General features: G+C 41.9%; 1 protein-coding gene and 1 long non-coding RNA gene across 4 annotated transcripts; one reads left to right on the forward strand and one right to left on the reverse strand.

Moving 5' to 3' along the window:
• LOC111267456 (uncharacterized) lies at nucleotides 1–27375 on the reverse strand. Of its 3 annotated transcripts, XM_022845719.2 has the most exons (6): nucleotides 27147–27375; nucleotides 3903–6151; nucleotides 2351–3599; nucleotides 1924–2102; nucleotides 1443–1626; nucleotides 1–1132 (listed from the first exon to the last, which is right to left on the reverse strand). In XM_022845719.2, exons 1-6 carry the CDS (start codon nucleotides 27248–27250, stop codon nucleotides 988–990), a joined length of 4110 nt encoding a protein of 1369 aa, XP_022701454.1. In that variant the 5' UTR covers nucleotides 27251–27375; the 3' UTR covers nucleotides 1–987. The 3 variants fall into 3 exon arrangements, with proteins under 3 accessions (XP_022701454.1, XP_022701452.1, XP_022701453.1); XM_022845717.2 differs by having other exon boundaries at nucleotides 2351–6151; XM_022845718.2 differs by lacking the exon at nucleotides 27147–27375 and adding an exon at nucleotides 17393–17939 and having other exon boundaries at nucleotides 2351–6151.
• LOC111267462 (uncharacterized) lies at nucleotides 22125–26617 on the forward strand. The gene is made up of 3 exons (XR_002684632.2): nucleotides 22125–22755; nucleotides 22974–25093; nucleotides 25985–26617. It is a non-coding gene; the product is annotated as an uncharacterized LOC111267462 (long non-coding RNA).
• Nucleotides 27376–27590: the final 215 nt, after the last annotated feature.

The following is a 27590-nucleotide window of genomic DNA, read 5'->3' on the forward strand; positions in this document are numbered from 1 at the left end:
TTTTTTTTTGACAACGATGTATAAATAATTTTTATTTGTATCTTGCTGTTAACAACATATCAACATGACTTTTCCTTTTTTTCTCGTATTGGCCTACCATCATATTCTTTTAAATATTATTAATCATTAACATGGTCATTAGCACCACCATTGTTTACTATCATTTTCATATGTATCTATATTGTATATAGTCACATTATGTACACAATCACTGTTTTTCTGGCACTGCATAAAATAAATATAAAAAGAGAGCTAACTTCATATATCTGTATGGTTTAGTATGGGTCGCAAGGATGAAGTCCAAGTTCCCTAGCAAAAAGAGAGAGAACGATGGCGGAATCCTGTTAAACGGTTCAGCGTGCACAATCCGATTTGGGCACATGGCACTACCAAGATTACGTGTTGAGACTAGGCTCTGCACGCTGAAATGGGGTTGTCATAGCGAAACCCAGCGTCACGTCTGCAAAGGTGGCAAGCACACTGAAGCGAGTATATAGGGATATAGGGGTGATGTCGATGAAAAATAAACGATTTAAGTAAGAGAGCTATCTGTGTTCAGACGTGTGATGAAAACAAAGCAGGGTGATGGCTATATATGATGCAGAAGGCACAAAGGCAATCCGGATTAGAGTTTGCCGAACACCCTGGGTTATCGGTACGACTGCGGTGAGGTCTGGATACTGTGAATGAGTTCGCGATTAAAGTCTTGAGGCATATCGAAGCAGACAGATTCTCCTCAAGCCGTGTTCTTTTCACCACAGCAATGTTGTCGTAACGTGCGCGACACGTTTTGATAACGGCACACACTCAACTTGTCAAGACTTTGAACAACACGAATCCTGTTACTGCGTGCTTGGTACGGGAACATAGGATAATCGCGGATGTGTCTGCACTGGCAGCACGAGGTTGTCTTTTGGGCAATTGATCAATATTACTTTAGTATAGTTCGTAATCGCTAGACCTCTCGTCCTCGATTAGATTCATGGTTTAATATTGAGGAAAGTGTCGCGTCCAGTAGTTGCAATCAGCTGGAGGCGTACGCAAAAGTTCGGTGAACTCGGACGCAACGTTCATGAAATATCCGCCCTGGTTGATGCGTGGCCATGTTAACTTGCCAAGAGTTTGAGGTGTTCTGGAAGTTTACATAAACTGAGAATCAGCGAATAACGTCGTGTGCAAAAGCATTACATGAGACCATTGTATAGAATCATGCTGTATCTGTTCTTTTTTGAAGGGTCTTTTTTTAACAGAAAACCTTTATCACTAACAAATCAAATCAGCTTGATTATTTGGCAGATTTTGACATTTTACCTTATACTATATTGGTATACTAGGTTTTAATTACGTTGTTGAATATGTTCAGTGGATGGAAACAAACAGATAAGATTGGGTCTCGTATGTTCGAGTGAGTGATTCTCGAATTTTTCGGACAAGATGCATACCCCTTATTTGCGAAACTAGTTAGTATGGCCGTAAGCTCATCAGCGACACGCTCGTCGCTCCTCGAGCGCTCCTTAAGTTTATACATCGCTCCCAACCAGAACATGACGTCGTCAAAATGGGTCGCTGAAAACCATGTTGGGTGCAGCAGGAACCAAGGCCGATGATCAAACTGCATATGGTAAACTGGAATTATAGTGTACCGTACATAAAGCAGAAAAAACAGTTGTGTATAAATGGCCACTCCTTTTAATCCTAGCTAGCTATGGACTATAAAGCAGTCGGAAGTGTCCCTTGAAGGAACAGGTCAAAAATCTAGCGCTTTTCTGCAAAAGTATTCCTTCGTAGGCCATACTTAAATATGGACTCCGGCGTCAAAACTGAAATTAACTGCCATCTATGTTATCTGATTACAGTAATACATGTATGTTGTTTATTTTCCGCTAGTATGCATTCCATATTGATTAATATTAGATATATTACCATTGTGACGTAAATTGGCATATTCAGTGCCGAATTCGGTCGTGGCACAGACAAACGGGTAATCGCCAATAACCGCCGAAATATTTCGGAGAAAGTCGACCTTCTCAGAGCGGGTTTTTGGCTCGGTGTTCTGAGTATACTGGTTAAGAGACGCTGTGGGTTTACCGCCAAGAAGAGCACTACGAAACATATTGATGTCATGTTATTGATTGGCTTTTTCTCATACTTCTTTCTTACAGGTCAAAAAGCTCTACTTTTTCTTGCCATATAATCAATGATGTATAAAAACAATAGATTAAAGTCTCAAATAACAACGTGGGTGACACTTACGCTTCTTAACAATATTAGATAGGGATCCTGTACCGATCATTAAAATCGCTTTGCCAATTATATAACATATATATTTGGTTAGATCCGCGAAACCTACCTGAGAAATACGCGGAGATAAAAGATAATTTCTTCCGGTTTAATGCTGTCTGCGTCGGCGATATTAGTAAATGGCGATAGGAAATGCTGTAGAAAAAAGGCACCTTCCAGTTTTGCGGTGCTCACCAGAAGGTCGACATTACTAAAACGCTTGAGCAACAGTGAGTCCTTAGGATTCATCGGAATGAACTCTTCGCCGAGAATTGGAAAGAACGAGTTAGCGCCCTTACCGTTGAACTTTTCCGAAGCCGTAATGATGCTTTCAAATGGCAGTTTCTTCATGCAGGTTAATACATCATCGTATCGCAGTGATGAGTTACCATGCATGAGCAAACAATCGGTGTAGCTAGCCAACGAACGGAATAGCGTTTCGCCTTGATCCTTGGTGTTTCGCAATACGAAACTAAAAGGGCTTCCTGATTGCATGACAGCCCGCTTAAATAACCCCGTACTCCTTGGCGTTAGAATATGATACCCAACAGACGCGGCGCCAGCATCCTGGCCCATCACAGTGATCTTGCTGTGATCGCCTCCGAATGCCTTAATGTTCGATTTCACCCAGCGCAAAGCCAGGTGTTGATCATACAAACCCATATTGGCGCGTTCCGGCCGACCTCCGTTTGATGGAATGTACAGGAACCCTAAAGCTCCCAGTCGGTAGTTGACGGTCACTACGACAATGTCGCCTTTCCCAGCAAGCTCCGCTCCATCAAAGATTGGCCAGTTCACGCCGCCGTACACGAATCCGCCGCCGTGAATATACACTACGACCGGTCGGGAACGGCATTTCTTCGATCCATCGCAGAACGGACTCCAAATGTTGAGATAAAGGCAGTCCTCACTTGTCTCGCTCATGTTGACTCCAACGAATCCGTTCAGCTGCATACTCGGTTGAGGACAGGATTTTGGCATCTTTTTAGCCTCAAATACGCCGGTCCATGGTGGAAACTCCATTGGTCTTTCGAAACGCATCCCATTTATCGGCGGCTGTGCATATGGAATCCCAAGAAACGAATTTACTCGGATACCACTAGATGTCTTAAAGACGATACCCTTCATTTGGCCATTACGGGTACGAATTGTCTGCGTGGGGAACGTCGAAGGTTTATCCCTGTCCGTTGGTAGTTCGTAATACTTCGGAGGGCCGTCCGTGGGGAACGGTGAATTGGATGCGCCTATCGGCCTCTGACCTCGATGAGCGACTGATGGCGGGCTGGAAGTATCAAATACTGGAGGCTCAGCCGTTGTTTCTGAAATAAATGCGGTATCATTACCGATTTCATTAGCAGTTACTTCAGGAGAGCTTGTTTCGATAGTGCTTTCCGTCGGGACGTAAGCCGGGGATGGCAACGTTGAGAATGCACTGATTACGGGCGTGGTCGAACTTGCCTGGCTCATTATTGTGTCGTAATCAAATACGGGGTCGTTAGCGGAATCGGCTACATTCACCGGGAATGACATTGGCTTGTTGGGGTCAGTAGGATTCGGGGCGGGGTCTTCGTCAAGAGTTAAAGTGGGTAAAGGAGAAGTAGGATGTGGAATGTCTTCCTTACTTTTTCTCGTTGTTGGCAGCCGTTTGGTCGTAGTCGTTGTGTTCGTCGTGATAGGAGCAGGTGTTGTCGTTATGCTGATTGTGGGTGCAGTAGTCATTATACTCATTTTGGGGGCTTGCGAGGATGTAGGCGACTGAGTGGTAGTGGGTAACTGTGTAATCATAAAGATTTCCGTAGTCGTCGTAGGAACGGCTGTCGTAGTTGCAGAAACGTCTGTTGTAGTTGGAGCTTCTGTTGTTGCAATCGAGCTAGTGGGGGGCGTCTCTGTCGTTTGAGGCGCTTCTGTACTAAGAGAAACCTCGGTTGTCGATGCAAGAGTTGTAAACGAGGCAGTAGTAGGCTCAGTGGAACTGCTCAAAATTATGCTTGGCTCCTTGTTAGATTGACCGAGTGAGACTGTATCAGCCATGGTGCCAATCGTTGTGGGTGCGGCATCTGATGTCAGAATTTGAATATCTTCCTGGTCCGTAACTCCTGGTGACCGGCTCACCGAGATTTCTAGCTCTGTTGTCAGGGGTACCGTTGCTTCAGTTAAAGTTGTTGACGAATTAGTAGTGGACTCTGTTTTCAGCGATGGGTGGGCAGAGGTTGGAGTGGGTTCAGCATCACTGTCCAAACTCAAGCCAATAGATAGGTTCCCTTTGGGTAGTTGAACTCGTACTGAGGTACTGCTTAGTTTTTCGACTTCCACAATAGGACTGGCAGTGGTCGCGGATGTAGGAACAGGGACCTTGGAAGTTAAGCTCGAAACATGATCAGGAAATCCCTCAGACCATTGTATTACAACTGGCTCCAACTCCGAAGGACTTTCGAAAACGGTTACGCTAGACGAATCCTCTGAGGTATTCGTCGGTTTCTCGCCCATCATTGACGATATTTCTTTGTGTCGATCTTTTTCTGTGGCGATTTGTTTAGTTTCCGTGTAATTCTGTGCTGAAGGAAATTGGAGAATGTCGAAGGGTCCATTTGACATGTAGACGACAATTTTGTCGGACTTACTCGAGGGCGACAGGCTTGAGCTCAAAGTGTCGGGTACCATTGAAAACATCTCTGACTGCGAAGAAGGTGGTGAGGAAGTTTGTTCCACAGACACTTCCGTTACATTTCTGGTGGAAAATGCAGGTGTTGAGACTGTTGTGGTTGTGGAAGCTTCGGTGGCGATGGAAATCATAAGAGTCTTATTTCGGAGCGGGGAGTCGTTCTTAGAAGCAGGTTGCTCAGTGGATTCTGATGATATTGAATCCGATGCGGGGAGATCCCCACCTGAAGATGAGCCCTTATCTGCGTCGGCAGATGAACCACCTACGATGTCGGCTGATTCAGTTATCTCAGCTATGGGCAGGACAAGACGTGGCTCCCTGATCTCAGAGTTAGCGATAAGTTGAACTTCCTTAGGTGGGGCTTCGCCAGAGTAAGCAGTTATATTGTTTTGCTCAGGCTGCTGTGAAGCGTCATCGGTCAGGTTTGGGATTAACTCTACAGGATTTGATGATTCCCGAAAAATTGGTGCTTCAATAGTTTCAGAAATATTCCAGTCTACTGGACGATTCACCTCTGATTGACTAGAATCATTAAAGATGCGCAAGATAACAAAGTCTTGGCCTGGAGCTGGTTGATTAGAGTCGCCGTTCTGTATATTATGGTTGGGATGAGGATTTGGATATGGGCCTGTATGTGCGCCTAGATTTGGGCTTTCTTTTTTTGGCGTAAAATCCAGAATAACACTTTTTCCGTGAGGTACTTGTCCACCATGAACTGAAGGTATCAAATGAGGAATTGGCCTCTGTGGGACATACTGCGAGTCAAAGCCTGGAGGCTCCTGGATATACGGAGGACCCTGCTCTGGCAATGGGCCAGGCGACTCTTCCTGAAGGACATGCCCGGGAACCGGCTCCTGGAAACGCACTGGTCGGAAGTGACTGTGTTCTGGTTCTGTATCACCAACGAAATGAGGTTCAGATAAATCTCTAACGGGTCCACGCTCTTCTGAGGAGGCCACTTCTTCGGATACATCTTGAGAATCGAGACCACCTTCCGCCGCTTGAGGAGCTTCCGGAACAACGAACAATATATGAGGGGTCTGCACTCCATTCTGTTGCAACCGCTTGAACTCATGGGAGAGCTGTTGTGACTGAGGTCCTGCCCAGCTACAAGGCAATAGCAATATTGTCGCGAGGAAGCAGCTGGCTGCAGATTGTGCCAGATGGACTCGCATGACGCTGTGCTGGGTGCATGCGGGTTGTCGAGATCTGCCAAGCAAAAGGATATGAAATATATAGCAGCTTAATTAGTTGAGGATCTTTCTTTCATGATCCTCATACAGTTCACATTACTGATTTAGTCTAGCCTTAATCTGATTGCAAGCTTTTTTTACTTATTTATACATACATGTTGTCCTGTTAAATAACCTGTTACGGGGATACACCGTATTCCTGAAGGGTGACAGATACAAGAAATAATAAAAGAGTGGTGTGGTTTTTTATTGTCAAATTAGCTAAAGCATATTTAGACTTAGTAAAATATACTCTGATAATGTCCCATCGCTAAAATCATCCTATATGCTCTGTCTCGATTTCATAGTAATGCATTCGAGCAGGTCCTACAATAAGGAAAGCACCCGATTAGGTAAAACTTCCCTTGATTTTCTTCTAATGTGATTTTCTGTTGTTTTTTGTTTTGGCCACTGGTAAACGATGTTTCAGTATAGTATTGATTTTAATTGACTATGTTGTCAATATTCCTTAGCCTTGAGAGGGGTGTGATCTTCTCAGCGCATACTGATCAGTTGATTACTTTAAATTTTTGTAGCGATCTCTAAATCCTGATCACTATCAAAACACGGTTCCTCTTTGTATATTTTTGCTCCAAGGTGTATTTTTGCTCCTATTTATCTGGACAGCGACAAGACGCGTAAGATAGGCCAACGTCAAAGTTTCGCCTATGCTTCGCAATAATAAGCTGCATAAAATAGAGTTCTAAAACAGAAGATGCATCTTCTAAAAAAATTTTTCTCTTTATATGAAGCTTTAAAAATATTCGTGGACATAATGAAAGCGAATAGCTTTGGAACGTTAATGCAATTTACTTACAAAGTGTAAGTTTTGTAAGGACTATGACGATACGCACGTTTCTTTTTCACATTTCCACGCATTTTTTTTTCCATTAACAATAAAATGCTGTTATTGAAATAGTTGTAGAATTCTTAACACACTTCGTTACCGTCAATTGAACCCGTACCGCATCGAGAGACCATAACGAGAATGATATTTGGGCATGTTATTAGTTTTCCTTAAACAGGACTTTCCGAGCAGATTTGGCCGTCCGTTTTGTTGACTACTGCTCACACCCAAGGAAAATACCCATTGAAGTTTTCCTGTACGCATTAAAAATGGGTGCTTATCACAATTCACTATCATCAATTGTCTCTGTATACGAGCGTCGCTGATAATCTGACCGGTCGAAATGTTTGTTTACAGGCAATGTTTTCGTGGATTAAGATAGCCGAAAAATAACTCGAAAACGAAACTCGATCGACGACGGTCTCACAGTCTGCAAATTTTAATAGACACGCACAGCGACTGATAATTTGAGCCATTGCTTTCATTGGCGCATAATTCATTGAATGTCCTTGTGATCATAATCATCGTTACGTCGAAGACCGTAGCCTAAGGGGACGCAGTCCGAAATAACATTGCGCCTATTACCTTGTTGTCAGCAACAACAAAACATCTATTAGGCTTAATTGACATCTTCGTAACAAAGATACGCTCCGACAGTCATCGCGGCATGATGAGCTAATACTCAATTTGAGCCACTTTCACCCATCCCTCCACGTCACTTCTTACCAAACGTCAAGTTCCTAGATAGTCCTCAACTTGAAAAGCCTCACTGTTCTATTAGCAATAGGGAATAAAATCAGTTTGCTTATCCTCACAATGGGCTGATTTATGCCACGCATGGATATTACGCAAGGCGTTTAAATAGAGTAGAATAAAATGAATGTCTTACTATATCATTTACTAGCCATAATTATCTCTCTCTGCTTTGAGGGGCGGGGGGTCAGTGTTGCCCGTGCACGTCAAGCTTCCTTGCAGAACCCTGCACTTCAGAGAAACAATACAGACGTAACGAACGCTTGTAGCGAAGAGTTTACCCAAGTTGGCAGATGTGGGCGTCATAGTCAGCTTTTTTTCTTTAATGTAAATACTGTGCAGTTCGCATGCTTTTGCAATGTGAAGCGTTATAGACCCAATCTATAGTTGATTTCTTCTTTAGAACTGGATAATTTATTGTATTGATTTGGCTTTTAGCAGCGAGGTCAAGAAAATACGTATCGGTACATAGAGACCTATAGCGAAATATTTCTAGTAAAGTGGGTAAATCAGCGCAAACTGTTGGCTCCGTGCCCCTTTCGTTTCGGAGATCGCCGACCGTAATTTCTCGATACGTGGCGATTTTGTGTATATTCAATAACAAGTAGTAACAAGAAACAGTATCAGTAACTGTGGCAACGATGAGCGCACTTGTGATAACATTTCGAAATAATGGCCGCGTTGTTGGTACTCGCCTATGGATTACTAGCGAACAATTAAATGCGTCGAACGGCAGACCTTCGAATACTGTAACAAAATAAATTGATAATGCTCTCGGTGTGGACCTGACAAAACCATTGAGTTTCTACAAACGCAACGGAAAGAGCGTTTAAGAATTTGAATTTATTAAATCGATTCACTCATATCTAGAGTAATTCTGTGCAATGCGATAACTTCATAGCATCCAAGAAGTAGACAATGATTGATTTATCGTGACCGTGTATGTAAACTACGATTTGTGCCATTTTTTTTTTTTGACGATGTTAATAAAACAGTATAACAGTTTAGTTATTAGAAGTTAATCCAAAAAGTACCTCGAATTATTCCAAATCTTTCGACACTCATCTCTAAGGGCTACAGTCACTTAGTAATGCTTTAGGGATGTGAAGAATACGTTATTTTACAGATTTTTTTTTTATATATCTTATCTGCTTTGAGCGTCGTATCAGCACAGTTGGCGCACTTTTTCGTCGATTCAATATAGACGGGTTCGAATCAGTTTTTTTTTCCTAATACTATAAGGCCGCTACGCCACTTTTTACCGCTAACTAATCACAGCGTCCAGACAGAAATGCTGTTAGAAGGACGCACCAAGGAGGACTGGAACATTACCGTCAGGCCGATATTTACCCGTTATTTATTTACTAGCCGACTGACATCAAGGAACACCGTGGATCCATCAATTTGTACGTATATACATGTATATGTATATACCTAAATAGTGAGGCTTGCTGTGATAATGCTACGAGTAGAGGCTGTCAAGCGTCTTTTACTGTGAAACGAATCTATTCTTCGTCGACGATTTTAATAGAAATGAAGGTTGTAGAGCACAGCTTATCGTAACACAGAATCACTTAAATGACCAAATTCGCTTGACTGCGTTTGTTTAATTGTAAATTTCTCTGTGGCCGCGCCCTCATCTGGCCAGTATATGGGAGCGATTATGACTTAAGAAAATGTCGTTGTCAAGAAAACAAAAGCTAAAGGACCCAGTTATTGCTATGGCGTTCAATATTGTAATATCGGACTAAGGATTTAGTCCTGAAGCTAACAGTAGAGGCCGAAACGAATACTACATTGCCACTACAGAATATATCTATAGTAAAACATATGTATATATGTATTAGAATGCAAATTGTGACTGTTATTTAGAGGCATACATAATTACATTGCTAAGTATGTTTATTAGAGCTGAGCTATGGGTCGAACGTATAAATAAACACAAAACAGTCAGTAAATTGCTAAGTGTATATAATCAAACGATTTCTGTGTTCTATATGTGCGTAAATCAACTTAATCCATGAAAGCAATGAAAAAAATAGTTAGGTCCTACAACTGTACAACATTCTCAAGGCCAGATGCAACTGAACTCGATAAACTGAAATTCATTACTGGCTATGAGAACAAGATGAAGCGTCACATAGAGATCCCTCCTAATATAACGAATCCCTCTGATTTCACTTCAACAAAACTGTCTTCTTCGCTTTATTCAACTATAGTAATAGTTTGAAACAACGTTTTGACCTTTCGTAGAGAAAAAAATACATTTGGCCAAGATTGATCGATTTTCTAAATTAATTTTTCATTGAAATATATGTTTTATAGCCAATTCTGTCGATCTTAAAAAGTTACGGAATTTAAGCATAAAAAACGCCTATGTTTTTGTGATGATTGTCGCAAGACTTAAAACACCGAAGAGGCAAGTGTCTGCAGCATAACCGTGACGACCTCTTGCCGGAAGCCCAGGCTACCGAAATAAGGCACTATTTAAAAATACACTACACAAATAAACGTAATTAGACAGAGAAGCAACGATATCGTTTGAAAAATAGGTAGTTTAAAATTAAATTTTTGTCCAGCAAAAATGTAGTACCTTACGATTGGGGATAATCTAGACGACGTGTGAGTGTATATCGCTTGCAGTGGTCAAAAATGGAAAAATTGCGTAAGGTAAACATAAACATGTTAACTAAGTAATTCTTTCAGATTTCGAACCATCCAGTATTAACTTACAACTTGAAAAGCAAAGCTTGGCAGGCTGCTAGAAATCGCCGATAAACTGACGTGTGGTTGTTTGTATTAGAAAAAAGAAGTCAGGAAGTTGTGCCGGCTGAAATAGGCGCTTTTAAAATCACAGATAAGTGCATTAGGTGTAACGTTTTTGTTTTCAGAAACAAATAGTTGATCAGACATAGCTTAAGGAATGGCTAGGTTTGATGAATGGCTAGGGAATGATGGGCTGGCTTTCTGCGTGAGTAGATGTTTTTATCGAATGTTTTGATAAAATGGCCTTTACAGAATATACAATGTTACACCCGCAGCATCATTTCGTTACCAGCATGTACATTGCCCCTTACATTTCGTATTTACTGTCTACCGTAAAAACCGTGTCGGTTGAAAGTTAAAAAAAAATGCCGAAAGTTATAACAACAGCTGTTGGCACTGTCAATTGACACTCCACCTAAATTTTGTCATCCATTATCTTACAAAGAGAATTTAAGTCTGACAGACGTAAAGTTTAGTAGAAAGAATGACAAACATTCATTCGGCGATATAATAAACGTTAGTAATAAAAGACTTTTCGACCCATTGAACTAGGTTCGAAGGGGCTTACACTTTACTGCTAGTTTTCGTTCGTATTTCTTCCTTCCGATAAACTATATTTCTGTCTCGTTCACCTGAACTAATACGGCTATTAAAACTGGTCTCTTAGCTATAGATAAGGTGTAATAGTTTATCTTTTTACGTATGACTTTTATAGGCATCTTTGAAGACGCAAGGAACGAAACGTATCGAAGTTATCGTGAACATTGTCCTGAACCTATTAAATGATAACCTTATCATTATGTATATTATTCGAGCGTTTCTCGGACGCTTCATATAATATTCTTGGCTAGAAGAGTTTACTGTTATGTTTTCGGTGTCAACTAGTTGACCTTCAATAACTTCATTGACGGATAACTACTAGCCTTTGTAAAAATGCGCACGTATTTCACAGCAGCGCAATGAATGCCCAGTGGTAAGAGATATCTCGTAAATTAAGAGCTACAGATAAGCGAACTTCATCGAAATGCATAGTATGAAGGGTTTGATGCAAGTTTGGCTAGTGGACGAGAGCTGTTTCACTCAAGACACATCGATTATGAAAGGCTTGTTGGATCTCTCAAAGTTGTCATTACGATGACAGATTTTGAACTGGGTGCGATTACCCCTCCATCACTAAGGGGTGACACAAGCCTTAAGGGGACCTAGTTCGATAACTGTTTCAACAAGATTGGCTCGAGGTCTCACCCCCGACGTGTGGAGAATTTGACAGATGAATTTAGCATAATATGTGAAAATATATATATATATATCAAAGAAAAAAATTAATACAGCCGTTACATTGTTTGTTGTCGGTTTTTACATTAGACATAGAGCCCGCGTACATTTTTTCGGCTTAAAATAGTGCCGTTGCACGATCAGTATACAAACGCCACAACACACAAAAATAATGTATCGATCAACTTCAGTGATCTTCTAATATTCCGCTATAATCAATTGATTTCAACTGTCATTTTACGGTAATATTGACAATCGCAGCATTTTTCGCCGCTAATAAAATGAAAACCCCCACCCCACACCCGAATAGAACGTATTAACCACATAAACAGAGAAGCAGCGAGCTGGCTTGGCAATACGAAAAAAACGGCAGTAAAATTCGCGATCCTTCCATGTTTCATCGTGTTAGTAACATTGACACGTTGTTGTATTCGTTCCTGCGATGATTAGGTAAATTGCCGGTGCTATTAGCTGACTCAAAGTGATTAGGCGAACCCCGGTGACAAATCGTGCCGATAATCAGGCAGCCCAGCCATGGACCAGCTACCTAGGTACCACGCAGCGTAGGGCCACTGATCGAATAGCAATAAAAAAGAATAGAAAAAGAAAAAGCAAACAAAAAAAAAAAACATTATCTGGCCGGCCACTGCAACAGGCCACGTAGTCTCTGTCTTAAACTGGAGATCTTTGCGTATCTGCTTTTGTTATTCTATAAGGTTCCCGAACGAAGTGAACGATAGCGAAAAATTCACCCGTACAATCTGGCTCTACGACAAAACAAAGCGGCAGTAATAGGCGCTTAAAGGCCAAAATGGAGGGATCGGTCTCACATGCAAGGACATGGACAGGCTGAGCAGCTGATGTTGTACACACACGCCAACAAAAAGCAACAATTATATTGTCATTTTCGTTTGGGCGTCTGCGAGAGCAGTAATTGCATGCCCAGAAATGACTCGGAACAGCGGGGCAACGTCAAAAGCTATGATCATAGGGACCACAATAACATCAACGACAACAATATCAAGTTAAAAGAACACTTAACAGTCGAAGATAACACAGTTTACCCTGTACACACAATGGATTCTGATGTTATTCATTCATAATACCTTAGAAAAAGACTTTTCTACAAACAGCTGCTGTCGCTGTTGTTATTTTTGTTTACAGTAATTGTGTCGAATCCTCTTCATCAGCTTCTGTCCTATTATATTCGAAAACGACGCCGGCCGAATCCATAAGCTGTCTGCAATAAATGTTTTCTCGTTACATAGATAATACAGATGACTGGCTTTACTAGTTTCGACATGTGTCTGTGTTGAACTGGCGTTACTGTAGCAGTTACCTTGCTACTGCTGTGCGTCCTACATACGAGCGTTCGATCTTAGTTCGTCATGTTAAACAAACGGTTTAGTTGAAACATAAATAACTTAAGGCACTTGTTAACGTAGTTACGAAGGCGAAACGAGCAAGTAATTTCATTAAATGATGATACGGGATCATCATTAATTATCATGCCGCAGTATATTCAGGTGTTCTTATATAGGCGTGGGGAACCACTCGGGGGTTAAGTGCTGTAAAGTGGCAAACTATTATGTAATAATAATAATAAGTGGCGTTGTGATTTACTGCGATGGTAACAATTACGCAACGCGTAGTCTGAAGGTAGGTTAATTTTCACTGTTTTGTTAGAAATGTACATATTTAATTTAAGCGTCGTTCAATTTCAGTTTAACAACTCGTACAAGCTCTTGGTATCGGCCATCGGACTAAGGTAGACAATGCCAGATTTTTGCTTACTATTGCGCCGAAAGCAACAGTCAAAGTCGTTTTTCTGGGCTTTGCCCGTGAGTGCTGCTAAATACAAAGGTTTTTGGATAAATATCCGCCCAGCATCATACGGTGTAATATTAGGCCCTATGAAACGCTTCTACAAAGGACGAATATATAAATCAATACAAATTTAATTGCATATTTTAGTACTTCATGCAGGACATAACTTCGTGCAATGATAGATTCAAAGCCAGTTTACCTACCATAATCTCCACTATGAAATTAATTTTACGCTATTTTGTAGGAGACGGTAATGATACCAGCGGTGCGTTTTTAGAACTTCTAGCATATAACTGTCTTTTTTTTAGTTAGCCCAAGCACTAAACTTGAACTGAAGCCATACAGTTTCCCTATAGTTTTAAGTACAGATAGCCCCAAGGACAAGGGGCGACTTCAGTTCGGTCGGAGAGGTCGTACGAGAAATCGCTGAATAAGCGAATCCGATTCGTGCAATTCACGGTTGCCAAAGCCCTTAATCTGTCGCTGTAAGAAGTGCCCGCCTTGACGATTGGTAGCGTGAGGGCATAAAATTTTTAGGTGTTGGGACAAAAATTACCGCGGAATCAACTGGATCCGTTTGTAGATCCGGTAGAAAAATTACTGCGTTTAGATTACCCAGCTATGGAATCGTTTGCCGCTGTTGAAATCCTGGTCCCGCACAACAGGTCGTTACGTGTATAGAGAGTCAACTTTTACTACTGACGTGGTCATTGATCTCCATAGATCTATTAGAACGTTTTTAGCACACGTTCACGACATCAATGCACTACGATAGCTTTGTCGCCTACGTGAATTAATACGGATAAGAGTTATCATTACGATCAATGGGAAGTACCGTAAATTGTGAAATGTTTTACGTTTTTTACTCAAATTTAGGCATATCTCGTTACAGGCAGCTGACCAGACGTTGGAACTTTGACTATATTGCTTTATCCTCAATGAAAATGGACAAAGCGCCTTCTGTGTCTGTGGAAGTACCATAGTAGTTCAAGGCCTACTAGGACCAAATATAAAATATTAAGCCTAAGATGAAATTAGGGAACCTAGTCATACGGGTCAAGCTCCGTTAGGCTAATAATTAAGTCACTTATATATATTTAGCCGCAAACGAAGTCAAGAGAACCTTTCTATCGTAAGCTTTGTAACAATGACTCTAATCCTGTTTTCAAATTAGCTAGTCTCTTCCGAATAAGCGTTGTTAGGTTTGCAGCAAAGATCAGAGCCGAAAGTATTGCTTAACGTTATCATAATCTCAACATTAAAATATACTTTACATGGATTCGTACCATCGTTATTCCGTTTGAGCCTTTTTTCAGCTCAACAGAGCCTCAATATTAAATCTACTCGATTTTTACCGTTCCACCTAACAGTGATACTCTATATATTTATCGCATCACAGGTGATACTTTAGACCGAAGACATGCCCACCTCATCTTCCCTGACCAGACAGACCCAGATCACCTAAACTGATTGTAGAACCGATGTCTAGCTATACGCAACGACAATGACAACGCTAACGCAATACGGACTCCAAAAGAATAGCTCAAAAAGAAAATTCCAAAAATTATACGCGTGCCTATAGGAAATATAAGTGACGGAAGAGATACCAAGGAAAGCATGTATACAGGGTGTTCGAAAAGTTTCTCCCCATTATACAACAAGGTGACATGGCAAAAATCGATGAGTAAACTTAGAATATCAACAAATTTAATAACGTACGCAGCGGGAAGAGCTATACAAGATACACCGGCGATCTTTATTTTCTTTTTTCCGGCTATTTTGTAGTGTTTCCTGTACCAGGAGTTTCCAAAGCACGCTGCATACGTTTGTAGCAGTAATAAATATGGTATCAACACGCGAATGTTGGCAGCAAGTCAGCTCGGACCGATAGTTCATATGAGGAACGTCGTTTCTTATAGAATGGATGATGTGTCGCATTTTAAATTCGCAAAAAGGAAGGCAGATTGACATAGAGTTATACAACAACAACAACAACAACGACGCTAACGACAGAAACAGCCGTAGTAAAATAGCTTACGTCAATACAAACACCGGAGTAGCTGGAGCGCCAGAAGCCGCTTTTGAAACGATACATAAAAAAAAAAAAAAAAAAACTCATGGCTATTATTTTCTTGCCGTGCTCCCCTTATTCTGGGCCGTTGCTAACTTAAAGTCAGGTATCAGCAGACGTAGCAACAGCGATGGCGGGGGGTTACAATTCACAACGTCATGTACCGCGTTTGAACTGCTGTTACTAGACGTGGTAAAGATATGCACTACTACAGCTGTATTCACTATGTAGTTGACTGTCTTCGCGAGCCGATGAGCCGTCGGTTGATATCCAACGACGTGTCGTTCGCTAGGGCTCGAGATTTTTCAGCAGACCGACTGCAGTGCGAGGAAGAACAAGGATAGTTAATTCTTTCTGCTAGGGCTATCAGGGTTGTACAATGGGAAGTGTTCCTGTCGTACTTGTGAGACGCACGACGAAACATCAATTGAGGAAAGAGAATCAAACAAAAAAAAGCTTATTCGAAATTATGAAAATACCCCCATGTACATAGTGTACTACGATTAAATGGGAAACTTTCGATTCGGCTAATCGGCCTGTAGTATAGGATGGGCTTCTCTTTTAGAAGTGACCGATTCTCACAGGCGTCCATTGACTCTTACGACAAAATGCGGAAACGAGAATTCGCTTTTAGCACTAGAACGAAGCGGTGCCTAAACAAGGCACCGCTTCGCTCTAGCGCGAGTACCTTTTTATTCGATTTTTTTAGATTACTAATCATAATTTGTTGAAGTATTCGGGCTCGGTTTCTGCGACCCCTGAACACATCGCGTTTATATACGAGTAGCGAACTAAACCAATAGAATCAGTCTATTCTTTTACGTGATGTATCCGGAAGTTGGGGAAGTTTTCTGTAGAGCGAAAGTTATCCTGTTGTACATATTTTAGTTGCAGAAAAAAGTTTTTTTTTTTTTTTTATCAATTATTTGTTGCCTGTAAATGTTAGGATCAGACTCAGTATTAAACAGTAACACCTAACCGTGGTTGACTTGAACTATGCTAGTGAAGGTTCTGCAGTTTACGACTGATGGATTTTATGATCGATGAAAAAAATTCTAGCGCAATCTAGCAACACCTGTCATCAATTGTGCAACACAAATGTGCCAAAGTAAATATTGCGCTGTTCAGAGACGATTACAATTTCACCACTCTTTGTCTCATGGGTATATATTTGGCCCGAATAAGATATACATTAAAAACTTAGTAACTATAAGAAAGCATTTAAGTTATTATAACACCCGATCATTGAACGCCGAAGGTTGAGTTATCTCCATAGGGTAAGCCAAAATACTCGAACAGTAAAATAGTAAAAATAAAATAGTAAATACCAAAAAACTATAATAGTTATATGTGGAGGTATTTAGATTTAACTTTACATCAAGCGTTTATCGTAACGTATCGTTCACGTTATGCCGATACAGTTTTTTTTTAACCTCGAGCTACATTACCTGCTGTTGATATTAGTCTGCTGCAGGTGACCAATGCAGAAGTTTAACATAAACAAAATAATAAAATACATAGCCACGTATATTTCTAAACAACGAATCAATACGGTGCAAACACGAATTGCACCCAGGGCAAATTACTTACACATACGCATTACACCCGTGTTATCTTATAAACAGTAAGTATTACTCCTTCAACACAACGGCTTGCATTTAGGGCAGCATCACACTCACATGAATCGGTATCCTTCACCACACTTCAGCTTAAGCTTGTGCACTTCGGCAATGCTGATCCGAACGCCTACGTTGAACTTTCACGATAGTTATCCACGCGTTGTCTCTCTGTCTCTTTATTGAATTTTCGAGCTTGGAATAAATAAATAAATAGCTCGCAGCTCGACTTCGATTTGCCAAATTTCTACGACCCGAAGCTCACGTTCCTATAGTATATTCGTGACGCAATTCAATGACCTTAATAAAATCCAATATCCATAAACAAAATGCCTAGCGGTTAATCACATTACGCCCACGATACACCATCACCGTATCAATACGTCCAGTTCAGATCGGTACGCGTCGTCTTCTACGGGGTTCCGCGCAGCCGTGCGGAAGCTTCCCAGCTGCACTCTTCGTACTGTCTATTACGTGCGTGTACTGTTATCGTCAATACCTTCTCGTCGTTCTTTTTCGTGCTGTATCTTAGCTACGTTTTTGCTTTGCCCAATGTGGACGTTGATCATGGACGACTTTCCACTGTTGTGTCTGCCAGCGCCCTGGTCGTTATGGGGTCCCGGCATGTGTTTGCCATTACGGCCAGTCAGCAGGCTGGGCTGATCCGCGCGAAAGAGCGTTATCACAACTACCGTCACCGCTTGCCCCTTGCCAGCCCCTCGCGCGTTGGCGGCGAAGGAAACGAAGCGCTCCAGATATTCAGCAGCACGGAGCTCTATGAAACACGACACAGCATGGCTCAGGATTGGCGACGCCGTGAACTTGCCATAGTAAAAAAAATACCGCCACCTCAGGCACCACGAACTGCAGACCGACTTTGCATCGTATAAGTAACGTTTCCACCGTCGCCGAACGGCGGGGGTAAATATTTTCCTCGGTAGCAGGAACAGTTCCGCCGACCCCTTTCACTAAGTGACGATCCTCTTCGTGCTCCCGTACAAATTCGTCCCTAACGGTTGGCTAATCTTGCCGTGGCAACACGGTATGCATATGGTACTTGATTCCTGCGGTTATCCTTTTTTTATATTATTGTATTTGTTGTTTAATATAGGTATATTTGTGCGGTGTCCGAAGTAACATGACTAAGTTAGTTCCAAAAATTATTATACATGTTATAGTTTGACCGGCTGCTGCCGATGAGCGCAGGCAAAATATACTTCTTTCTTACAAAGGAGGTTCCAAGAGAAAACATTGTTTCCAGTAAGAGTTGGGGGATACGGACTATTGTTGGCGGCTGATCTCTCGTTTTATTTTTCAGTGGGTTTATCAACACCCCCTTTCCCTCTCTCTTCTATGAACGTTGAATCGGCCAAGCTTCTAAACTGCTGGTATGGTGCTATCGGCTTTGATAAGATTTGCTGATTCTGCGTGCCTTTTATTTGTTTTCCTATATAATAATAAGAACACGAGCTTAAATTATGACATATCAACCCATAACAAATGCAAAACAGTAGTAGGTGTGGTTTTAACTACTGCTATTTCGGTCGTTGGAAAAATAAAGAGATTTCTTTGTGGAAAAGAATCTATCGTCAACCAATGGAATAATGACGACATTAGATAAACAAATAAGGTTTACAATGACAGTGTTTTGAGGTATAGAAAGAATGAGGACCTTCACTTATTACCAAACATCTAAACTGAGAAACATGTTATCGATGATTCAAAAGGGGCGTTCGAGGCAAAACCGAAAAGTGAGAGATGTTGGGAGCAAGGTATAACAGCTAGCTGAGCACAGCCAAGTGAGCACGACCCAACAAGATATTCTATCGAAAAAGAAAACGAGTAAAACCCAAAAAGAAAATATGAGGCCGAATGACAGGAAAAGAGGCAGGTCAATGCATCGATAACACAAAGCTTGAGAAAACATCAGATTTCTACGTCATCAGTCGAATTCGCTGGTTTTTGCCATCCTCTGACAAGTCTACGAAGCCACTTGGTCACGTGGTCACAACTCTGCTTTTGCAGGCTAACGTTTTCTATTTAATGCGTTTTTTGTCCTCGATCGATCAGCGGATTACAACTGTATTGTTGTTTACGTATTTATTCTGGCACCGATGACGCTCTCATAACACAGCGTCATCGACGTCGCTAGGGATCGTTTTAATAGACAACATTTTAAGCATATTGTGGAGTATAACGGCCAAATGGGAACTTCGCAAGAAATGATGAAACCACAATTGACTGCCACGCCAATATCAGTAAACTGTAACAATATCAACTAGCACGCTTTGATACTCAATGAAAGACTTTGCGCTGGTCATGATGTCAGCAGTCATTACGCTGATGATTACCTTCAGAGTGGTAGCATTCGATTAATGATATCTGCTGACGGGCAATTGCTCCAATAACTATAATAGCGTTTTTATGTGAATGTCTGTGATGTTGAACTTGCCGTGATTCAGGAAAACTGTTCAAGGATTCGCCCCCGTAGCTACTGCATAGCCTTCACGCCCAATGTGCTCTAATCCCCACACCCAGCCGACCGCACACAGAGACGTTTCGTTTTGCGACAGACATCGAAGCGGTGATACAGCAGCGGCATCACTTACAGCAGTGGTACTCGCAAAATTTCGATACAAATAAACAAAGGAATAATAATAAAAGAACGTGGGTGAAGATGACGCAGCCGGCGACAGCTGTGATGATAAGAAAAACATAAAAAAATTGTGGAATAACAAACGACTCATCGAGTGACTCTGGGACGCGAACAGGGAACAGTTCCGTTGCGGCACGTCGCCCTGCAAGAAGCTCGTCGCAAATCGTGTAAAAAAGTCGCAGCAGCTGCGTGAACGGCGCTAAGCATGACGACAGTGCCGGCGTGGACCTGACGTCAGGACGCTCGACGCCCCTTCAACATCAACAACGCCTCAGTCTGAAGGGTCCAGATTTCATGCACCATTGAGAACCACATGTTGAAGTTCATCAGTCAGTCGGTTATTTCACCGATCGCCTCGTGGCGGATGTGTGCGTAGTGAAGTTTTTCGAAAAAAGTGATTTCGATCAATTGACTGGTTCGCATATTGATTGGTGGATACGTGAAAGACTGACGATCGACCCATCGCTTCGCTATTGACGGTTAGAGCTGCCCAGCCAGTGTAGCCAGGTGCCAGTAGATGTCGCAGGGGTAACAGGTGTACCCACTCAGAGCAAAAGTGGTCGATTTTTGTTAAGCACCTCTTCGATAGAACGGTAACGAGCAGAACCAAATAAACGTATAAGCGATGCTGACAACTCGAGTAGCTGCGTACTAGTCGAGGGGTGCACAAGGAGGAACTGTGCTATTGTTTCGTAGAGGTGAATGAGGGTAGCAACGATTTCCGGCAGGGATTGCAGTTTCTCATAGAATCTGCGTACGAGCGCATTGATGTGTAACCGACACATCATATGGAACAATGTTTAATCATATCTAAGCGTATTATATCGTAATGTGGTCACGGTCTGAGGGATTTAGAGGTGGACATGGTATCATCTTGTCGAGGATACGAAAGCCTTAAATTTGACCTTTTATTTTTAAATGTAAGTATGTGTCATTGTGAAAATTCGACTTGACTATCGAGTCTATATACGACTAAGTCCAGAACGATGGCGTTCGCCAAACACTCGATCTACCTTCTAAGGTATAATCAGATAAGACGTATGAATAGATTTTATTGCTGTGGTATTTTTTGCCACTGATATCACGATAATGTTCTGAATGCCAATATGCTAGACTTTCTGTACACTCTCCAGCTACTCCTGCTTCGACACGGTATCACAATTAATAAATCCGTATTATAGGATTATAGCAACAATGTCTGAGATAGTCGTGAGCTGAGCGCAAATAGGCATTTATCGTGTATCGTTCTTATTATGTACATTATATATACTAGATAGAAATCTATTCAGAAGTCTGATTTGATAAATTGTCTACTGACATTATATCGTGCAAACCTTGTATAAAAGAAATTTAACTCTCCAATTGCCAAGTTTATTGTAAATTTTGTTTGCTAGCCAGCTTTAACGCACGACTGGTTGTTGTGTTAACGCAACTTTATCTCTCATAACTCTTTAACTCATGACATTTCGATCAATATTTTATGCCAGTGCTATAAGCTTTATGGCAATGAAGTTCTATGAATAGTAGCATGTCGTTGTAAAGCGCGGGAGTGAACGCGCTCGATCTACTTGGTATCAATCTGCGGTGGTGCGGCGATATTTTCGCCTCGGCGTCGATTTTGCCATTAAATGAGTGACTTAAACTTAACATAGAATTGAAAACTTCGTTCGGGGAAAAGTTAACTAAAGCTAAAACAAAAAGATTCGCAAGCAATCCAACGCATTCAACGTATGTCGGTGGCAATGGCTTGGATACCCCTATGGAACTTTCGCTAGACATGATTTTGCACTCAAGATCACAATCCACGATCATGGGGGAACACCATAAGTTTGGGCGTCTCGCACGTTTTATTTTTTAATCTAGATCGACCGGTTCCAGATTTCTCTGTTCAACCTTGAGCCATAGGGGCACGTGGTATTTTTAGCCTATAGGTTTTTAAAGATCCATAATACAACTGCTTTCGATCATGTCCAATGGCATCGCGTGAAGGGTTCGGCTTTGCTAGCTTTTTAATCACAAAAGTTTGTCATCGCCCGATTGATTACCAGCTCCCGTTCAGCCGTGCTCTTACCACATAAGACTATCTAAATTAGATAAATTACAGTTATAAGTGACGCCTACACCATTTCGTTTCCTGTTAATTTATTGAAATACCCTTTGTTATTATTTTTGTCATTCTAAAGTAAATCTACTTGAGCGTTGTCGCCTTTTTTCACGTTAACTCAGCTACGTACAGGCAGCGGTAGAACACAGATACGTCATTAAAATCACTTCAGTCAATGCGTGCGGCGACAGCCATCGTAGCGCTAAACGTCAAAGAAGCGCTACCAGATGCGATGAAAGGAAGCACAGGCGTCCAATGAAGAACGTTATCATGGACCCTTTACAGGCGGTCGATAAGGCTTCTTTTTTAGCTAGCTCAGAACCAGCAAATCTATGACGCTACATAGTGGCGATATTGCTATTGACGCCGACCTTTTGCCGAACGCTGGTTTTTGGAAATTTCACAACGCGGAGAATAGAAGTTCGCAGTGACCGCTCGTTCCCTGTTAAGTTTAGCTTTACCAAAGGCTTTAAGATCTTTAGCGTTGACAAATTGCCAGTTTGTTCTATGTAAATATATATTACAAAGTGTTTTTGATGAACCAATCCAATGAAATGACGTTTAATATCTGGTAAAGAGCATACACGCTCGTGTGACAATAGGCAGCCATTAACGAGATACGGTTCTGTTCGTTATAAGATGGAAACGACGAAAAATCCTGCTAGGGTAATGCTTCGGTTTTCTCTTAGATTTGGACTAACAAAGACCGAGCAACATATACGGTTAACGACTTATTGTCATCCTTGTTTTATTATTAGGCCCGATCAGTTTTCTCGAGCCCAATCATACGGTTACATTATAAAGCTACACCCATTGGACTAGATATTTCCCTGCATCCTTTCGCACGGTAAAATAACTTCGCCCTTTTTTTTTTACATTGACAGGCAATGAAAGGGGAACGCCCAACGACCAGTCAGTTACTGGTTAATGAATAATACATCAAACTTGTTTACGTGAATTTTCTAGAGGTCTTCGTATAATCAAGTCGCTGGAATGTTGTTGTGTATCAGTACAATGTTATCTCAACGAGAATCGGCTGATCAGAGTCACCAATAACAATTGCTCCCGTGGTAAACGCTTGAAACAACTTACATGATCAAGCGGAAATGCCGTATAAATATAATAGCGGCTGGTAATGCTTGTCTTCAGGGGCGAATTAGACTGCAAAACAAGAACTTTGATCTACTATTGTCGGGGCAATATCTTCTTGTTCTTCAAACGGGAAGAAGACCATATAGAGTAGCGTTTCGTGGCGTTCTCATGCATGATTCTATATCCAGTACAATGGGCTTGAAAACCTCATGCACTTCAAGCACTCTTCGCGCAGTTGATCAAAACACAGGAGCACCAGCACCAGCAGCAGCAGCAGCAGCAAAACCAGTAAATGGATAAGCGATGTGGTCCTTCATCCATATATCTCTAATCTACAATTCATTCTTGAGCAAAAATAGATAAATCGTAGAGATCGCCCTACCGTCGGGGGGCAATCTGTGATAAAATAGTGCTGTTGTCATTAATATCGCAACGCTGGATATAAAAGCTGACAGTGGGTTGAGCCCGTGTTAGGGTGCTCTGCCATATGAACAAACAGTGATCTGATAGTCGATAACGTGCTCCGGCTTGCATTTGTTTCAAGGTACTTCCGGAATAGGATGATCGTTCGGAAGTAAAGTTGTATTAGTTCTGAGTAGTGAAATACTATAGGCATTGTCGTTTTTGCCTTATGATGTACTAGATACAAAGGTGCGCCCTTTTCTCAATGGAAATATATATGGAACTTCATACGGCGAATTGTTTGCCAACAATGACAAGATAGCTCTATTCTAACACAATCTTTTGTGTACTAGATTGTGTCAAAAGGAAAACTCACATTAAATTATTACACCATTGTGTAGTTTATTAATGGAGCTGAACTCATCTCATCGATTCGCGGAGTCGTTGCACATTAGGCTGATCTTAATGGTCGAATATATGAAATCGTTTCTACATTCATTCACAGGTTTTTAAACCTACCTCACTCGTTTACGTCTATTCAACAGCACCGAAGACCTAATACGATACGATCTACGGTGTTTTACAACCTTCCATTTACATTTGTTCCCACTTTATCCAAAGTTCATCCGATCAGATTCAAGGTTTCGAGCTTCTTCCATGTCGTCCTAGTAGCAAGCGCTTTATACCGACACGAGTCAACCGTTTTGTTTGGCACTTTTATAAGTGTTTTAAACGACAATGCCCCACGAGCCGCTAGTTGGTCGCATCGGCTTTTTGAAAGCATTGTTCGTCCAGTTCATTAACAGTCGACCTGTTCAGCAATGGCAACGCACTGCACAAGAAGTATCTGCCTCCTGTATCCCCCATGGAGAAAGCTAACTCACCGGGCTACGCTGAAGAAGACCCTAAGCAAATGCTCCGCTGACGTTTCGCATGGAAGATGGTCACTTCACGCGAAGTCGCTCGAACGAAACACCATATTTTATACAAGAAACTGTGGCAGGAGCCCTCAAGTCAAATTACATAGACAGTTTATCTTTTCTAGTCACTTCTAGATGCGATTGCCTTTTCTCTATCGGTCCACACGCATCATCACACAGCCTAGATCGGAAAGCCATAATGCTTGCGATTCCGAGGCTGTTTTAGCAACAGTCAAATTGAGCGCGTGTCAACTTTTGACGGCGGAACATAACGATCAACAGCAGGCCCATTTTAATGTCTAACTGCTCCTAAAGAGGAAATTGTCGACCGATTGACGTTGTGACAAAACAGAATCACTGTCGCAGATATTTGCGGGGTCGCAGGAGGAGGCCGAGGGGTGTTCGCTGAGAATCATGGATGCGTCACGTAACATATTATTCTACCGTTGTCACTTCATGCTTGCTTTTCCAGTTCTATCTCTTGGCAGGATATGGCTAAACATGCTCGAATGTGCTGTTGGACATCATAGTAACTTTCCATTGCCCCACAATTGGCAAGCGCTCGACACAGCAGTTATTAATCTTTTCAGGTACGTCATTTGCTCCCTAGTGCTCTATCTAGAGCTGTTAGATTGTGGTAAACCTAATCAATCAGCCCTCGAGAAGTCACAACATGAAGCATAGTATGTCTATATATATATATATGTGTATGTTATTCCCGTCAATTCTACACATAAAAGTCAGAGAAACCTTTAAGGCCACCTAGGCTTGTTCTCAAGAAACACGCAAAAACAAGCATGTATATAAAAATCCGTTCTGACCTCAGAGTATAGTATTATTATCGTTACTGTTATTATATTTCCTTACAGTTATAATTCTTTTAACTATTACCGGTACGGGATTATTCTCAGATCTATCAACTGGATTCATGTGAGGTTAACGGGACTAAGCTAAGTTAACCAGTGGGTCTGGGTCTGGGTCGGCTTAGCGGCAATGGATTCACAAACCGAAGCGTATTGTCAGGACGAGCGCCTCCAAATATCGAATGATACCCAGCTGCGGCGGAGAGTCCCGCTCTTGTTGAGTAACTGTTAGCGACTCCTGTTGCACTTGTAGCGGCAAGATGTGCCTTCTAATTTATCCACAGAAGCTACGACGACGTTTTGCCCATTCTTTTTTTTGATATGGCTGACTCTTAAGATAAAATATGTGGGTTTTTCTATCTACGCATTGTTCTTCGCTGGCTTGCTTATGACCATAGCTGCAACCAGCGCCGTCTTGCCTTCTGCACCTGAACTATAGTTGTTACAATAACTGCTTCGTCTAGCTCGGGAAGTAACAACGGAAGTGCATCGTTGATCGTAGCGCTAACGCGAAGCTCTACACATTACTGCTAGTATTACCGTTACTACCTTTGCTGTCATCAGTAGCCTTCGTTACAATTGTAATAGCTATAACGGCAAGAAATAATTAATTTTCAGCAAAGATGATGCGAGTCGGCGTCAAGTATACGAAGAAGAACTTCGGCCGGTCGAAGACATGGTAGAAGCAGCAATAGCAAAGACGAATGGCAGTGGGTTCGCCAAGTGAGACGAACTCATACGTGCGATTAAAATGGCAACGTCGCAGGAACAATGCCCGAAACCTAACGCTACCGTCCCTGCTGCAGTGAACACATATACGTATGTATACACATCCATCCAGTGAAGCCCAGCACGGCGGTACCATGGAATCTGACGCTGATACAACCGTCGACCTACGCAGATGGATGATGTGGGCGTTTATAGAGAACTGTGGGTTACAGGAATTTTCCTGCGCGATCTGTTATTTTTTCACTTTCGGTGTGCTTTGATTGACCTGCCGGTAAGTTTATCGAATTGATTGGCTTTATTTCGGATAAAATGACGCAGAGTCGAGTAGCGGGAAGGAGGCACAAAGCCGACACTGGGCAAGATACTATGAAATCAACGTGGGTTAAATATTGAATGAAATAAAAGGCAGGAGTGGCCGGCGTGTTCTACCATTGATAGGACACAACGTTAAAACCATCGAAGCGTCGTAGGCAAACAGTAATGTAAGAAGCAATTGGCTACTAGAAATCTCTGTATAAAGATCGGCCGCGAGGGCTAGCAAAGTCGTTCCTTTTTTTTGCCGTAAATGTTCGATTCGGTTCTAATCGCCTTCGTTCGAAGATAGATATCGTCCTATGCCGGTGCTGTTGGATCGATAGGTTCAGTCGACACGATCGGTCAGCTGCCGTATACTGTCTAACCTAAAGCGAAGGCGACACGCACAGCCACAAGGTGCCGATGGTGTGGGCATGGTTTCATCCAGCGTTAAAAGGCACAAATAGGCTAAAACTATTTTTAATAGCGTCCCTTATTTTCATGTGCAATTAAATAAAGTAATAAATGAATAGGTACACGGTACATCACATATACAAAGCACTAAGCTCACAGCATAGGTTAGGACCAATATGCTATATACTTCTACTATACGACGAAAGTTGACCATGGCATTAATCCATCACCGGCAGTTGTTATCACTACAAGTAGGCACACGATAGCATCTATTGCAAAAGTAGTGAAACTCTTGGTTATTAACGACTCAAGGTGCCCAATGCATTTTGTTTCTAGTACATACCTCTTGAATAAGATTCGATCGAAGCGCACTCGTAGTTTGATAACGGAGTCGTCGTCGTCGTGACGGCCGCCTTGCTGAAGGACTGCCTCTTTATGCGATAGCATTCATAAATGTTTTTCCTCACATATGTGGATCTGAGCCTTGTCGGAAGCCACAAGAAGCTTTATATCTCACTAAACAGCTGACCCGGTTGTGCTAGTTATGAGGCCGTTTCTTGGCCTCTCCGAGGGTTACTCAAAGAAGAATCAAACAAGCTGAACAGTCCGAGTCCGCAGGATGCTCGGCAGTGATCGTGGATCGCAGGGCGGATTTGCTGCGCTGCTCAATGTGTCAATCTCTTTGCCAATAAGAAAGCAGCGGCTGTAACGGAGTATCGTTCAGGGTGGTTACTTTGTTCACTCTCGAAATAGGGGTTCACGTACCATTACGTTTGGTCGTAGCGGT

The sequence above is a fragment of the Varroa jacobsoni genome, unplaced genomic scaffold (genome assembly GCF_002532875.2).
Source record: "Varroa jacobsoni isolate VJ856 unplaced genomic scaffold, vjacob_1.0 scaffold_1191, whole genome shotgun sequence".
NCBI lineage: Eukaryota > Metazoa > Arthropoda > Arachnida > Mesostigmata > Varroidae > Varroa > Varroa jacobsoni.